The 15,095-nt window shown below is 38.1% G+C and overlaps 1 protein-coding gene across 1 annotated transcript in view; it reads left to right on the top strand.

Moving 5' to 3' along the window:
- LOC126458491 (zinc finger protein 37-like) overlaps nucleotides 1–10,222 on the top strand; it is a 73,108-nt gene extending 62,886 nt beyond the window's left edge. Inside the window, exon 3 of the mRNA XM_050095585.1 lies at nucleotides 8,341–10,222. Within this exon, the coding sequence (XP_049951542.1) occupies nucleotides 8,341–8,849 (509 nt within the window). The 3' untranslated portion in view covers nucleotides 8,850–10,222. The remainder of the gene's footprint in view (nucleotides 1–8,340) is intronic.
- The last annotated feature ends 4,873 nt before the right edge of the window (nucleotides 10,223–15,095 follow it).

The following is a 15,095-nucleotide window of genomic DNA, read 5'->3' as shown; positions in this document are numbered from 1 at the left end:
TTATGTTAGTATCAGACTCAAACCAATATTTAGAATATTATAAACATTTCTAAACCAAAACTTACTGTGGAAAGGTATTTCGTGTATTTTGGCAATGATCTTTGGCATATTGATTACATTTTCTGAAAAGATTGTTACAGATTGTAAATACAAATTATGTAACTTGTTTAATAAAACCAATCTACTTTTAATTGTAAACTACAGAATTACTGTTTCAAACAATGTCTATATTTATATGCGCTTATCATTAGAAGTATAAGGATCAATGGCAGCAGCCGTGGAGTGGCTAGTATTGCTTCATATTTTGTTGGATCAGCGTTAAGTCATCTTTGTGTTGTGAATAAACAATTTATTAAGTATATTTTCATTTTAGCCACATCATTCACTAGATTTGATTAACCTGACTAATCGATCGTGACATTACAAGGAACCCAACACTTTCTTTCAGGTTGAGATAATTGCAGCGAAGAACTCTGAGAAACTGCAAGTTAAGTATCGAGTTTGTTAGCTACGAAAGGTGGTTATGTTTCAAGCTAGATTTTTGTTTCTTGAATAGTGATGCCTCTGCATACTTCAGTGTGGCATATGGCTCTTGTTTGGCCATTGATCTTACCACTTGCAGCACTGGTCTTCTCCCCTCTGTCCATTGGAGTGTCTGTGATGAACTATGTGACAGTGGCTACTTGCTGATTGTCCTTCCTTCCCTCAGCATCAGTCACATGGCCTCTCAACTGTGCTGACAGGGATATCTTCACTTCCGCTGTCGTTCTTAGTGCCCCGCCACATGAAGGTATCAGTGTGGCCATCCAGAGTACAGCCGCAGCCATTCTGTTGGCAGCTGACTTAGTGATACACTGTTCCTCAGACTCCAACTGTCTGAAGACCATACCTTGGTGGACCTCTGAAATCACTGTGATCATTAAGAGATTGCATATTGGTTCTCCAGCACCTTTGAGGTGGACAGCCCAGTTAGTCTCACAAATGTTCTCTGCAAGTTTCGCGAGCTTATGGTGCACCGGCAGCTGTGTTGGTACCTTGAGTCTCAGGTCCTTTTGGCTCCATCGCAGGGCAGTTTTTGTCGAGGCCATTCTGTTGCTGACAATTTGGTCTGCCTGGAGTCTGCTATCCAGACTGCTTCTTATTGCTATCGTCTTAGACTTACAAAGGTATCACCACATACTCCTTACCCTACATGAGTGGGGTCTCCAGGGTGTGCTTCCAATTTTTGTCCAGCACTTATCATACTGTACTTTCCAGGTTGAAGTTGATGCTTCCCACAGCATTCCCCACTCACAAGAGAATGGGGTCCTGCAGGGCTCTATATTGAGTATTCCCCTTTTTCTACTAGTATCAATGATCTAGCTACAGGTGTGGGGTCTAGAGTGTCACCCTCCATGTATTCCGACAGTTTTTGCTTGTACTATAGCTCCTCACTGTGGGTGTTGCTGAATCCCTACTGCAGGATGGCATACAAGAGAAGCAGTCCTGGGCTCTCACATATGGATTTCAGTTTCTGGCCGCCAAGACACGTCACACACTTATGCCTCCGTCATACTGTCCATCCACAAACAGAACTCTTACATCAATGGTCAGTTGCTCAAAGTGGTGGAGGTTTTAGGGGACTTGTCTTTGATGCATGGTTGATGTGGTTTCCCCATCTTCGCCAATTTAAGCAAAAGTGTTGGTCACACCTTAATACCCTTCGCTGCCTCAGTAACACCAGTTGGGACACAGATCGCTCTACACTTCTGCAGCTTTACAAAGCTCTGATCCTGTCCTGTCTTGATTATGGAAGACTGGCTCTTGGCTTGGCATAGCCATTGACATTGGGGATGGTGGACCTGATAAACTGTTGTGGGTCCAACTTGCAGCAGGTGCCTTTCGGACTAGCCCTGCGAACAGCCTACTCGTGGATGCTTGGGTCTACCCACTTGTTGTGTACATAGTTCCACGTAGTCAGCGCGTACACAACTTTCCCATTAGAGCGTGCCCCTCTAAGCACAACAGCGCATGCGCAACGCCCGTCCGTCTCCGCTCTACGAGATGGCGCTGCCATAAAGACGGACCAAATTCTGCTTCCGCTGATCCGCGTATTAATATGTAACGCAGCCAATGAGATTGCTGCTAACGTAGAACCTTTTCTCCTCGCGGATCACACTCGCACAGTGATACCTGAACGCGTGAGGTATTATAACGAGTGTACAGACCTCCGATTAGTCAGTCTGCATTAGTCTATAGTCAAGTTTCAGTCTGCGCCTAATAAGATTATCATATTCCTGTACATAGTCATGAAGAGAAATCTATAGACACTTTGTCAAGTATCAGAGATATGTGAGAATAAGATTAACGTACCAAGACCAAAGGAACTTCAGATTGTCAATTGTAAATAGCATCCAGAACCAAGTTAAGTTATTTTTATGCTTGTTATTATTTTAATAAATGTGTGTGAAAATTAATCAAGTTCTGTTTAAAGTTGGTCACCGTCAATGTGCTACTCTAAGCATGCAAGTGGCATATCGTCTGACCTAACGGCAGAAGATAAACACGCCATGATAAGACCACAAGACATATTGCTGACACTCGCCTACTTCGTTAGAACGACAAGTCAAATAATCTGATGGTGTGTGTACCGAAGGTCTTACAGTACGCACACCACACCACTACAGACCAGGTGCCAACAACCACTGCTCAGTTATTCAATACACAGTAGCTGCTCCCTTTAGCATTCAAATTATTATGATCTGTTTGCTGGTACTGTGTTCCACCTTCCACAACAGAGACCCAGAACTTGAGTCAAAATTGCTGTTCGCATATTGTCTCTGCTCTGAACTCCACCTCCCTCCACTGTTGCCTCTTGTCAGAGAACAATCACCGATCCCCCCTTGTGTGTACCATATCCTTGGATATGTTTCAACGTATAGTTTGGACAGAAAGACTGTTGGCCCCATGGTTTTTTCCACCTGTTCCTGACTGTCATTGATGCTTTTCGAGGTTCAGAAAAGGTATACACTGATCGCTTGACAGAACAACTGCTTTTGCCTACACACAATCGAGGTGCAGTGAACTATGGTGCCTGAAGAATCAATGCTGTGTATTCATTGCAGAATTGGTGGTCATCAGTCAAACCTTTAGTTATGTTCATTCTTGCACCAGCCAAGTATTCTTAATCAGGGGACCAAGATCACGCGGCAGTCTTCCCTTCATGTTTCTCGTAGGGAATCCACCGTTCTCTGTCGGCTTCGCATTGGCCCCATTTGGCTTTCCCATGGTGACCCTTTATGACATGAGAATCCACCCCACTGTCGGTGGGATGCCTGTCTGATGATGAACACATTCTACTGGAGTGCCCTAATTTGGCTACCTAATGGTAAAATGTTAAACTCACTGCCTTTGGTGTTAGTGGATGACACGAAAGTGGCTGATTTGGTTTTACATTTTGTTCATGAAGACAGTACCTATTCCTTTCTCTGAGGTAGGGTGATTTAGCCTCGTCAGCTGTTTGAGGGATTGGAGTCGTGCCGTTTCACCGGCTCTTACCCCGGGGGCACATGCCTGCTCATTCTCAGTGGGGCAGCATAGTTCTTGCCCTTACCATCTTTTTATTCTTTTTAATTTGTCAGTGTTTTAATGCCTAGCCATTGTAGTTATCTTTCCTGAGATTTTATCAGTTTGGCCACTTGGCTAGTTTTCTTGTAGTAACGGAGGAAACACAGGTCCACTGCATAACATGCCCACGAGGCCTCCAGCTGCTTTCTGAGTAGAGCATTTTGCCCATCTTACTCACTCTCACCCCTCTCTTACTTGTATTTCCTTCTGTCTTTTGGTTTTGTTGATTCTTGATTACAGTCAGGTTAATCAGGATTTGTCTAAATGTTTTTATGTGTAAATCAAAATATTACTTACACACAGCTTGCCAGGCCTGGTCAGTTTGTTGGAAAGCAGTTTACATTACCTACCTGAATGTGTGGTCAGCAACTGTAAGCTAGACCTGTAATAGTGAGGTCAGTTCACAGTGTCCATTTTTATTGATAGTCATCTCTCTCTTTTTAATTTATTGCTAAGCAGCCCATTACATGTTGACAAGCTTTTGGGAGTGTTTCTGGACATTCCAAAAGTTGTTGCTGACCGAGAGGCTATGAGTGTTGTGTGGGAAAGGAGAACATTAAATGGTAAATACTGTTTCTGTTCTTGCCCACAGTCACACAATATTTTAGAAGTTACAACATCTTTTTGCTTGCACTGTTATTAAATTTATTTATTCACGATATCAACTTTGGCCCATTAATATGTAATCCTCAGGTGGCCTCATGTCACATAGGAAAATTCTTTATTATGGAGTATTTCAACAATGTTTTACTATGGTTAGATTGAAGTAAAAATTTGTTGAAGATTGATGAATTGGTCCTCGAACCCACATGTACACTTGTGCTTAGCATTTAATAATTTCTGATATTCATAGAGCCTATTAATTTTTATATTTTAATGGAAACCAAAATTTGGATGCCTGGAAAGATGCACATTAGATATTTTACTTTTTGTCCCAAAGAATCCTCCTTTTGGTTTCCTAAGTTATAACATGCAGCACTTCTGATTCTTTCCTCCTCATAGAATCTGCAGTTCATTTGACTAAGTTTGATGTCGTGTTGTTGTAACAGGCATTTCTAGTAAGATGCCATCTTGTGTCTTACATTATATGAGACTCAACTGTAGTATAAGGGTAACACTGATGAAGGCTTTAAGAATAACACAGTTCTGGTCCATTCTTTAACTCCATTGTTGATAGTTGCCCTTGCCTGTGTCTACACTCTGCAAACCACCATGAGGTGCATGGCAGAACGTACATTCCATTGCACAATTGTTAGGTTTCTTTCCCGTTCCATTCACATGTGGAGCGTGGGAAGAATTGTGTATGAATGCCTCTGTGCATGCAGTAATTATTCTAATCTTATCCTCACAAACCCTGTGGGAGTGATTATGTAAGGGATTGTAGTATATTCGTAGAGTCATCATTTAAAGCCGGGTCTTGAAACTAAGCTTTCTTGGGATAGTTTACATCCACCTTCAAGAGTCTACCAGTTCAGTTCCTTCAGTACCTTTGTGACACTCTCCAGTGTATCAAACAAACCTGTGACAATTCCTGCTGCCATTGTCTATATGCATTCAATTTCCCCTGTTAGTCCTATTTGGTACAGATCCCAAACACTTGAGCAATATTCTAGAACTGGTCATACAAGTGATTTGTGAGGAATCTCCTTTGTAGACTTGATTGCACTTCCCCAGTATTCTGCGAATAAACCAAAGACTACCACCAGGTTTACCCATGACTGAGCATGAGTGTTCATTTCATTTCATATCCCTTCAAAGTGTTACACCAAGGTAATTGTATGACTTGGCTGATTCCAGCAGTGACTCATTGATGTTATAGGATATTACATTTTTTGTTTTGTGAAGTGCATAGTTTTACATTTCTTAACATGTAAACCAAGTTGCCAATCTTTGCAGCACTTTGAAATCCTATCAAGATTGACTGTATATTTATACAGCTTACATCCATCTTCAAGAGTCTACCAGTTCAGTTGCATCATCTGCAAAAAGTCTGAGATTACTATTAGTATTGTCTGCAACTCACTTCCCTGCAGCACACCTGAAGTTACTTCTACATCTGACAGTGACTCTCCATCCAAGTTAACATGCCACATCCTCCCTACCAAAAAGTCCTTGGAGTGCATATATTTATTAGAAATGAACTGGAAGTTGTTCCATGGAATCATTTTTCACCACTTCAAAGTCAGTCATAAAAACTAAATTTGTGCTTGGGCAATTGTATTCGACTTATGGAGATTGCTATTCTTCCATGATATACTCATCACAATCGTTTCAACTGATACACATTTGCAAAGGAAAGATGCCATAGTGCACAAGGAAAGAAAATCTTTCCAATTAGGGAGCTAAACCTTTCCTTCCTGTTCTCTCGGCCAGAACTTATCACAACTTTAACTGCCTTAACTCCAGTCTTCTAACTAACAAATTCAGCAAAGATAAATTCTTTCAAATTAAAATTATAGTTTGTACAACAAAAAACCAGTCCAGCGTTGCAATTTTTACTTTTTTATTCACTCCATGACTAGTTTCAGGCTGAGACCGATAGTCAAATCATTGTAACATAGTCAAAAATGGTATTTCCAAAGACGTGAAAACCATGTCCGAAATGTGCAATGAACAGTTACAGCCCGTACAGATAACTGTTTGTTGCACATTTTTGACATGGTTTTCACATCTTCGGAAATACCGTTTTTGACTATGTTACGATGATGTGAAATTGGGTCTCAGCCCAAAATTAGTCATCAAGTGAATAAAAAAAAGTAAAATTTGCAACTTTAAACTGTTTTTTGTTGTTGTAATGATTAACAGAGGTTGCTGACCCACAGCTATTCCAGCACATTGGAAGTTTGTAAAACTGTAGTTGTCCAGGTAACCACAGATGAATGATTTAGTATGAATTTTCCATTTTGTGCTGCACACTGATTTTATTAGCTCATTATGTACATAAGACAAGTGGTTTCGGCTATTATGCCATTTTCAAGTAATCCTACCAATATTAATAATGGTACAGTTTTTTGTTTAAAATTATTAAGTATGGCTTACATGTATGTTAGCAACAATTAGCTTTACATTTGAGATGTCATCATTTAGTGTCCTGAGTGTTGAAATTTGTCAGAACTTTATGTATGGTCCTCACTTTTTATTTGTACCTACATTTGTTTGATAGGAAAGCTAACTTCACCCACGATCCACTCCACTGATGTGTATGTGTTTACAATAAGTTTAAATTACATAGATTGTATCACTATATGTTTTCATGTATCATATACGTATATAATTTGTGTTGAGAGTTCTGCTGTTTTTTATTTATTTCCTGGTGTCATGAACCACTGAAAATCACTTTTTCTCCTTTAGGAAGTCAGTAAAGTTTTCTAAATATTGTTTGTGTTTTAGTTCCATTTTTCACCAATAATTTCGTCTGGATAAGTGTCTGTGTGGGTATGAATCTCAAGTTATTTCAGGAGTTTCATTATAGTCCCTTTGGGTAAACTGTAGCATTTTCATTGCATTTTGTATTCATTCTGGTTTGTGTTTATGGTTGCATAAGTGCAGGTAAAAGATAGATTGGTTACTTTCACAATTTAGAGTGTGTTCTTTGAACATAATTGGGAAGTCCCTATCTGTTTGTCCATTGCATGAGATTTTGTGTATTCTTGAATTTGAGAAAATTGGGTTTCTAGTTTCTTCTTCTTGTACTCTTGTTTCCTCGACTTCAGGAATATATAAAATCTCATGTGATGATAGTATTAAATTTTACAGTGGACAAACAGGTAGAAACTTAATTTATCAGTCTGAGGAACGTCTGGCACATATTGAAATAGGATGTGTTGAAGTGATGTCAACGTAACTATCTTGACCAGTGGGTTTTCATGTTTTGCAGAAATTTTCAGTATGTTCTCATTTCTATTTTTGTGTCCATTGGAAAAATCTCTGGTCTCCCAAGCTTCTGCTGCCATTTTTGAAAATGTGAAGTTATTGTTTTTATGTCTCTTTTAACTGAGCTTATCGGTTTCAGCCAAATTCTACACCCAGACAGCAAACTTCATTATTATCAGCATTTTTTGGTTTCAATAGAAGCAGAAATACAGGCAAATAAGTGTTTTTTCAGCCCTTGTTGTTTAAGCATCCTGCACGACAAGCATGTTATTTGGGAATAGTATTGGTCTTCCTTTTCAACCTGCTTTGTAGGACATCCTACGTATCAGGGGCACAGTTTTCAAGCCCCTCTTGCGTAGGCTGCCCTGCATGACAGATTTGATTTGTTGGAGTAGTATAGGCCAGCTTTTATCACCAGCTTTATCAGCCTGTGTTGCAGGGGCTACACGTTGGTGGGGGGGAGGGGGGGGGGGTTGAGAGGGACAGAGGAGGTGATGAACAGGGAGAGGGGGGAAGGAGGAGATTGGCAGAGACATGAGGGGGAGAGGAGTTGGGTACAGAGGGGAAGAAGGATGAGCAGATGGACAGAGATGGGGAGTAGGAGGTGGTAGGAAGAGATGGACAGAGAGAGGGAGAGGAGGGGAGTTGACCTGAGAACTGGGGAGGAGGAGATGTGTGCAATACACGTGTCAAATACATGCATGGGGGAAGCTGCAGAGAAAAGAGTATCGCTTAACACTGTTTATTGCTTTCCTTTTGCCAGTTCATTTGTAGACTACAGTATCAAATAATGTGAAGTTATGTTTTTTAGTTTCTTCTTCCAATTAGTGTCTGCTACTTTAAACATTTTTTTTATTGCAGGTGAGAAACCATTCTTATGTGCTACCTGTGGAAAGTCATTCAGTGATGCTTCTACATTCAACAAGCATCAGAAAACTTTACATAGTGGTGAACGGATGCTGAAATGTCCCACTTGTGGAAAATGTTTCTATCACGCAGGTCACTTGAGAGTACACATGCGCCAGCACACTGGAGAACGGCCGTATTTGTGTCAGCTGTGTGGTAAATCCTATGCATACCCAGACAGTGTAAAGAAGCACATGAAGATTCACTTAGATGAGAGGAACTTGTCATGCACTACCTGTGGTCGAAGTTTTCGATGGAGAGAAAGTCTCAAGCAGCACCTTAAGACACATCAGCAACAGTCAACATCTGGTGCTTGGATGACAGAAGAAATACAAAGGTCCAACCATGAGGACAACATCATCACTTCAACTCCAACGGAAAGAAGTGCTGTGTCTCATGAAAATATAAGTTCGGTGGCAAGGGATATGTCATTTCTGGAGTCTGTGAGGGATACTTACTTTTAAGGACATGTGTGAGATACACCTGTACATGCTTCTAGTGTAACGTGAAAATTTTTTATGTAGTAGAACCAAGAAAGACAGACAAGTATTAGCTTGGCCTTGTAACCTTTCATTGTAATTCTCACTTTTTATTCCATAAATATTGATTTACTTTCAGTTGACACGTACCTTACAGATAATAAGGGACCAACATTCTTGCCAGTATCCTGAGAGACCTTGGCATGTTTACTGTGTGGTACAATCATCAGAGTTGAATTTTATATTTACAGATGAGCAGAATCTTGAACTTGGGCTTATAAATATGCCTTACAGGCATTGCAGCTTTCATATTACTGAGCACAAAGTTTTTGGTATTTCATTTGAAGACTACTGGGAAAGGAGGGATTAACTCCATTTTCTAGATTTTTTTCAGGGGAGCAGTTTTAAAGTTTGAAACTTCACAGTTTCGGTGTTTATTGAAATATGCTTTTGTAATTTATAAGGTGCATTGAATGACCGTTCTTTAGTTTTCCATAAAAGAATTAAAAAATATTTTTAAAAATTTGACCGTATGTGTCTTATTTGTTTGAATGCTATTTTTCAGTTTCTTAGTATAGTTGTCAAATCAGATTATGAAATTTAGAAACTAATGGGATATTAAGATCATTTTTCACTATATAACCTCTATGTAACTCCCACGACAAAATTCTATTCATCTATGATTCTAGTCATCTGTCACACAGGGTTTTAGGAATAATATTGTTTATAGATTTTCTGTTTTTATTTTGATTGAACTTGAGTAAATTATAAAGATTAATAAGTCAGTGTGAATTGTGTTTTATTCATCTCATGACATACATTTGGTTTGTGTACAGGAGATATGTCAAAAATTTATAATACAGTTACAGTGATTTTTACATTAATAAATAATAGCACTACAATAAATAATAACATTACAACGATATTTCTTGGAATATGTAACATATTGTATCCAGCTCAAATTTCCAGTTTGTCTTGCATGAACTCATCCACTGAGTAATAACACTTCAATGTCAGTACCTCATATAGCTTTCTGTTAAGTAAACCTAAATTCATCTGCATCAACTTATTCCCTTTTAATTTATTACAAATTTTCATTCCCATGTCTTGAGGTCCCTACGCATATAGTTTGAGGCAGTGGGTGGGGAGCTAAAATTTTCTTTGTTTCTAGTATCATGTGAATGGACAAAATTGTTTCCTCAAATAATTCATGTCTGGTGTACAAAAATATAATAAGATGGCAGAGTTAGTATTTTAAGTTTTCTAAATAATGGTCGACATGGTTCTTTGTGATGTGCAGTGCACATATTTCGAATGATTTTTTTCTGTATTTTTAGTATCCGCACTATGTTTGTCAAGTTACCCCAAAAAACAATACCATACCTAATAATGGATTTGAAGTAGATTTTATATGCTACTTTTCGTGTGTCCATGTCAGTTGTGTTGATAATATTTGCATTGCAAATGCAAAGCTGTTCAGTTTGTTTGCCAGGTATTCAGTGTGTGCCTGCCAGTACAATTTTTATATACATTTAAACCTAAGAATTGGATTGAGTCAGCTTCTTCTATATCTTGGTTGTTATGTACAATTTGCTCACATTTTGGCTGTTTGGTTTTGAACTGCATCACGTGAGTCTTAGACATGTGTAGATTCAACTGATTTAGCTGAAACCAAGTTTCTAAGTTACTGAGGGTACTGATCACAGATTTGGGAATTTTTTCCGAATCCTGATCTTCAGGACTGGGCCTAATATGGAGCCTGGTAGAACACCCTGAGATATTTTTTACCACTCAAATACTTTATTGTTTCAACTTTTGTATCCTTATTAAATCGCCTTGTGTATTACTTCCAACAATCATTCAGTCAACAAAAATATAGTTAATGGAACATACACGTAAGTGCAGTTATTAAAAATAAATCCTGGTTTTTTTTTTTTTTTTTTTATCTCATAGTGATCATGTTTTTCTTTTTACTTGTACAAAACACAAATGGGATTGACAAAACAATAAATTCGCTGCCAGAAGAGAGAGTCTGTAAAGAAGGTCACAGAACACCACCAGTTCTAGTAGATCACAATATGTTTCTTTGGTAATGTGTAACAGTCCTGAAACATTGTCCATGTGATCTCCTGTTAGCAGGATACCTCAATAGATTTATGTTATAAAATAAGAATTACTATTTCAGATAATGATATAATCTAGTTTTAGTATATTATATGGATAATTCTTAAACCCTAGAAACACCAAGGTATTTTTGGTTACACGGAGCACCAACCAAGGACAAATTTTGCCCATATTACAACAAGTTGTAAATCTTGTAATTTGTTGTAATATGTATTTATTTTATGTAATTCTGTTTCCATTGAGATATTAGTTTAACAGGAAATAGTGACAACACAATTGAAAGCTTAATTTTTTAACACTCATAGGGTGAATATAACAACCAAGAATGGTCAAATCTTGGTCTATGAAAGTTTTTGTAGACAAGATAAGAAGGTTCGTAATCGAATGCAAAGGCTGTCTGAAGTTTCTATGCACTCTTTGATCTATTAACTGAATAATACAGCTTTGTCATTGAGAGAAAGTTTTAAAAACAGAAATGAAAACACTTGCTAAAATACATGGTATTGTACACTGAAAACTCTCGGAAAACACTTTTCACTTGGAGAAAAAATTTTTTTCACTCATAGATGACATTTACCTCCTGCACACAAAATGGTTGATTCTGAATGAGTCACACAGATGGCGCCCACAGCTTCCACATGTTCACTTGGTTTTTGTGATGTTGTCTCTTGCTCTCTGGTTACTTGCATTCTTGAAGCATATGTAGCACCTTGGTTTCCTAGTTGGTTCTTCATTTGCAGCAATTTTGTTTCCCTCTAGTTTCTTTCCTAGGATCTCTCCCATCGCACAAATAATAGGCAACTGGAGTCCTTTCAAATCCATGGCTCACTCCTGTACGTATAGTTTCAAAAGTTCGTGGCCTAATTCATGGAGATACAGTTTTCTGTCGTTTGGTTTCCCTTCATTCCATTTAGGCGCATTCATCTTTAATAGTATGTATGAGTTAACTGCAGCTATATCAAGTAGGCTGTAGAATGTTGACAGTGGCCATCTTCTCGTACCCCTGTTTGTAGAGTATGTCCTAACCATTTGATCTATGGCATCCACTCCTCCCTTAGTGGGATTATAGTACAGGTTTATGTGTGTGTTTTTGGTGTATCAACTTCTGCTCCTACATTCCGATGTTGTGTAGACAACATCAACAGATTTTTCTTTGGTTTTTCCTTTGTGATGTAAGAGACAATTGTTACTGGCGGCTTCTTAGAAGATGGGTCTGTGAATGCTGTGCTGCCTGCTGTCGTCTTAAGTTCCTGCGGTACATGTTTTCTGTTTGATTTGAGTGTCCCAACCAATGTAAGTTTGTAGTCTGTATAGAGAATGTCCGCCAACTCCACAGAAGTGTAGAAGCGGTCAGTTGTGACATTGTAGCCTGTATTCTTTATTGGCCCCACCAGTCTCTTCACAATCTCAAGAGGACCTCATTCACTGGCAGGTCTACTGTCTTTTCCAGCATACACTTAATTTTTATTATGAATCGTTCAGTTGCACTACAAAGCATTCTGACCAATATTCCATATTTTCCAGTTTTGTCACTGAGGAAAACTTTGAAAGGACAACAACCTCTGAAAAGACACAACATTTCGTCAATTGTATTGTCAGGTCCACTTCTGAAGTACCGTGGGAATATTTCATTCAATACTTCACACAGCAGTGCAAATTTGTCGCGTACACTTCTTTCTGACCTGGTGCCTTTATCATCAAAGTGAAGAATTTTCAATAGCTGATATGCTCTTGTCTTACCCATAGCTCCTCTATAAATCGCTCTTCCCAATAAATTTGACCATAAATCAGATAAAGAAATATTGGAGTCCTGGTAAACTCCCATTAGAATTAAAATTCCCATCAATGCATATATTTCAGAATCGCTAACGGGAGATACGTTTTCTCTTTCAGCTTCATTTGTATGGTCGAGTATTTTCCATAGTAATTCAGGAGTGAACAGTTTTTTAAATGATTCACATATGCTTGTTACTTTCCCAGCACTGGTTATTCCTTGACATTCATGGACTATATTACCAAAATCCCTTTTACTATGTCTCGGAGCTTCTGCAAGATACACTCTGCCAGAACGTGTAACATATTTATTTGGAGCATTACCTGCATGGTTTGTTTCTTCTTCATTGTCCTCCGCTTCTTCACTGGAATCCTTTTCTACTTCTGTATGATCTGACTCAAAATCATTTAAATCTGATAATTCGTTGTCGAGTAAAAGTTCTGCAAGAACTTCTGCGTTGTTCAAGCCTCTATAACTCATCTTACAAAATCTACTTTACAATAAAGGCGTCGCTCTACTGAGACAAACTGCTAATAGTAATAATGGCAAGTCTAAAATCAACAATGAAAGTGAAACTCAACTATTAGACGCTCAACAAACCACAGTAAAACTCATGTTCAAGATTGCCAATTGAATAAAAGAAAGAAAAACGTACTGGCAAATTTTGCCCATACTTGGTCGTTGTGGGGAAGATAATAAGAATTACGGTCGCGTGGAGTACCAGCCCCGGGCAAAATGTGCCCTTGGGCATAAAATTCCTTTTTTGTACTTGCAATTATAAAAATTTAACCATAGAAACATACAGCATAGTGTATTACAAGGCAACAGACAAATAGAAAAAAACCCAAAAACATAGAAGGATATTTGCCATGACATTTTGAAAAAATAAAAATGTACGGGCAATTTTTTCCGTGCTTGGTGTTTCTAGGGTTAATAGCTTACCTTCATAACAGGACAAAGGGAACAAAAATCTCCTCCTGCAAATTCTGTTTCCTCTACCATTTGTGCAGCAGGAGCAGTCATAACTGATGTGATTCAAGGTCCACTGTTAGTGTCGCCTATTTGCCAAGCCTTAGATGATGACGTTCTACCTCCATCTCCTTAATAATTTAAGATGGAATTGAGCAATTTGGTAAGTGTCTTGGTTGCAAGAAATCAGATCTCTCATGTATCATTAAGGTCATCAACTTCAACAATGTTAAAAGGAGTGGGTTTGACATGTGCATCATTAATTATGTCCATTCTGTGCTTCAGAAACTCTGCTTTTGTTTTATGCCTGATAAGGCCCATGTCTTTGTCACTTTCCAAATATGAATTTCCTCTAACTGGGTATATCACACAAATAGTTTCAAAACACTTTGCATAATGGACGAGATAGTGAATGAACCTGAAAAGAGGATAGTTTTTGTTTTAAACCCCCACACATGTCACAGAAGATTTCCAAAGTTTTAACCTCTGAATCTAGAATTGTAGTCTTATTTTTATTTATTTTTTCATTTGAACCTTTCTTCTGTAGTGTTTCAGGGTAAATATAAAATACTGCCTGTTTGTCGGAGAGTTGATGTATATAAATAGCTATAAAGCTGGCACTTAAATAATAGACAACATTGGTGCTGATGTTGGAGACAGAAAATTCCATGGTAAATCTATACTTATCGATTCAGTGCTTATAAATTTACTATGCTTCTCTGTTGAGATTATCTTTTACGCTGATAAAAAGTGTCAGTTGCGGTGTAGTTCACATTCAGTCATATCTCTCTTAATATTATTTTGAATGTCTAATCTTTTCTTTCCATGTGTTACACATGTAATCTGGGCCTCTGGAGCTTTGAAAGTTGCAGAAAACTTATTGCAAGTACTGCATATATCACTTCAAGGTAAACCGAACGAGATATAAAATTTAATATTAAATATTTTATGACAGGTTTCATATCACGCTGAACAGTTAGGATGTGCCTCTTGAAAGCTCTTTAAATGTCTTGTTGATCATTAGTTCTTCAGGCAAATACAGTTTTCATGCTTTATGTATGCTGTAATGACTGAACCCCCCTTTAAACTACATGATGTGAATGCAGGTGCTTTACTCTATTTCTGCTGAAAGTTTATGAGCTTGATTCTGTGTTTGCCTCATTTGTCAACTGAAACATCATTTTTTAAAGAAATCCTACTAGTTTTTAATCTTTTTTTTATAAAAAAAATCCCATGCAGTGATATAAAGGCCTGTTGACTAACAGTCAGTTCCTTCATAGCTTTCTCTCTCATTGTTCTTATAATGAAACGTATAATAATGTAAAGTTGCTACTGTCTCATCTCTGCAAGGCCTTCAGCATTAA

Source organism: Schistocerca serialis, chromosome 2 (assembly GCF_023864345.2).
Source record: "Schistocerca serialis cubense isolate TAMUIC-IGC-003099 chromosome 2, iqSchSeri2.2, whole genome shotgun sequence".
Classification (NCBI taxonomy): Eukaryota; Metazoa; Arthropoda; class Insecta; order Orthoptera; family Acrididae; genus Schistocerca; species Schistocerca serialis.
Note: the sequence above shows the minus strand (reverse complement) of the source record. Positions and strands in the feature narration are given on the sequence as shown.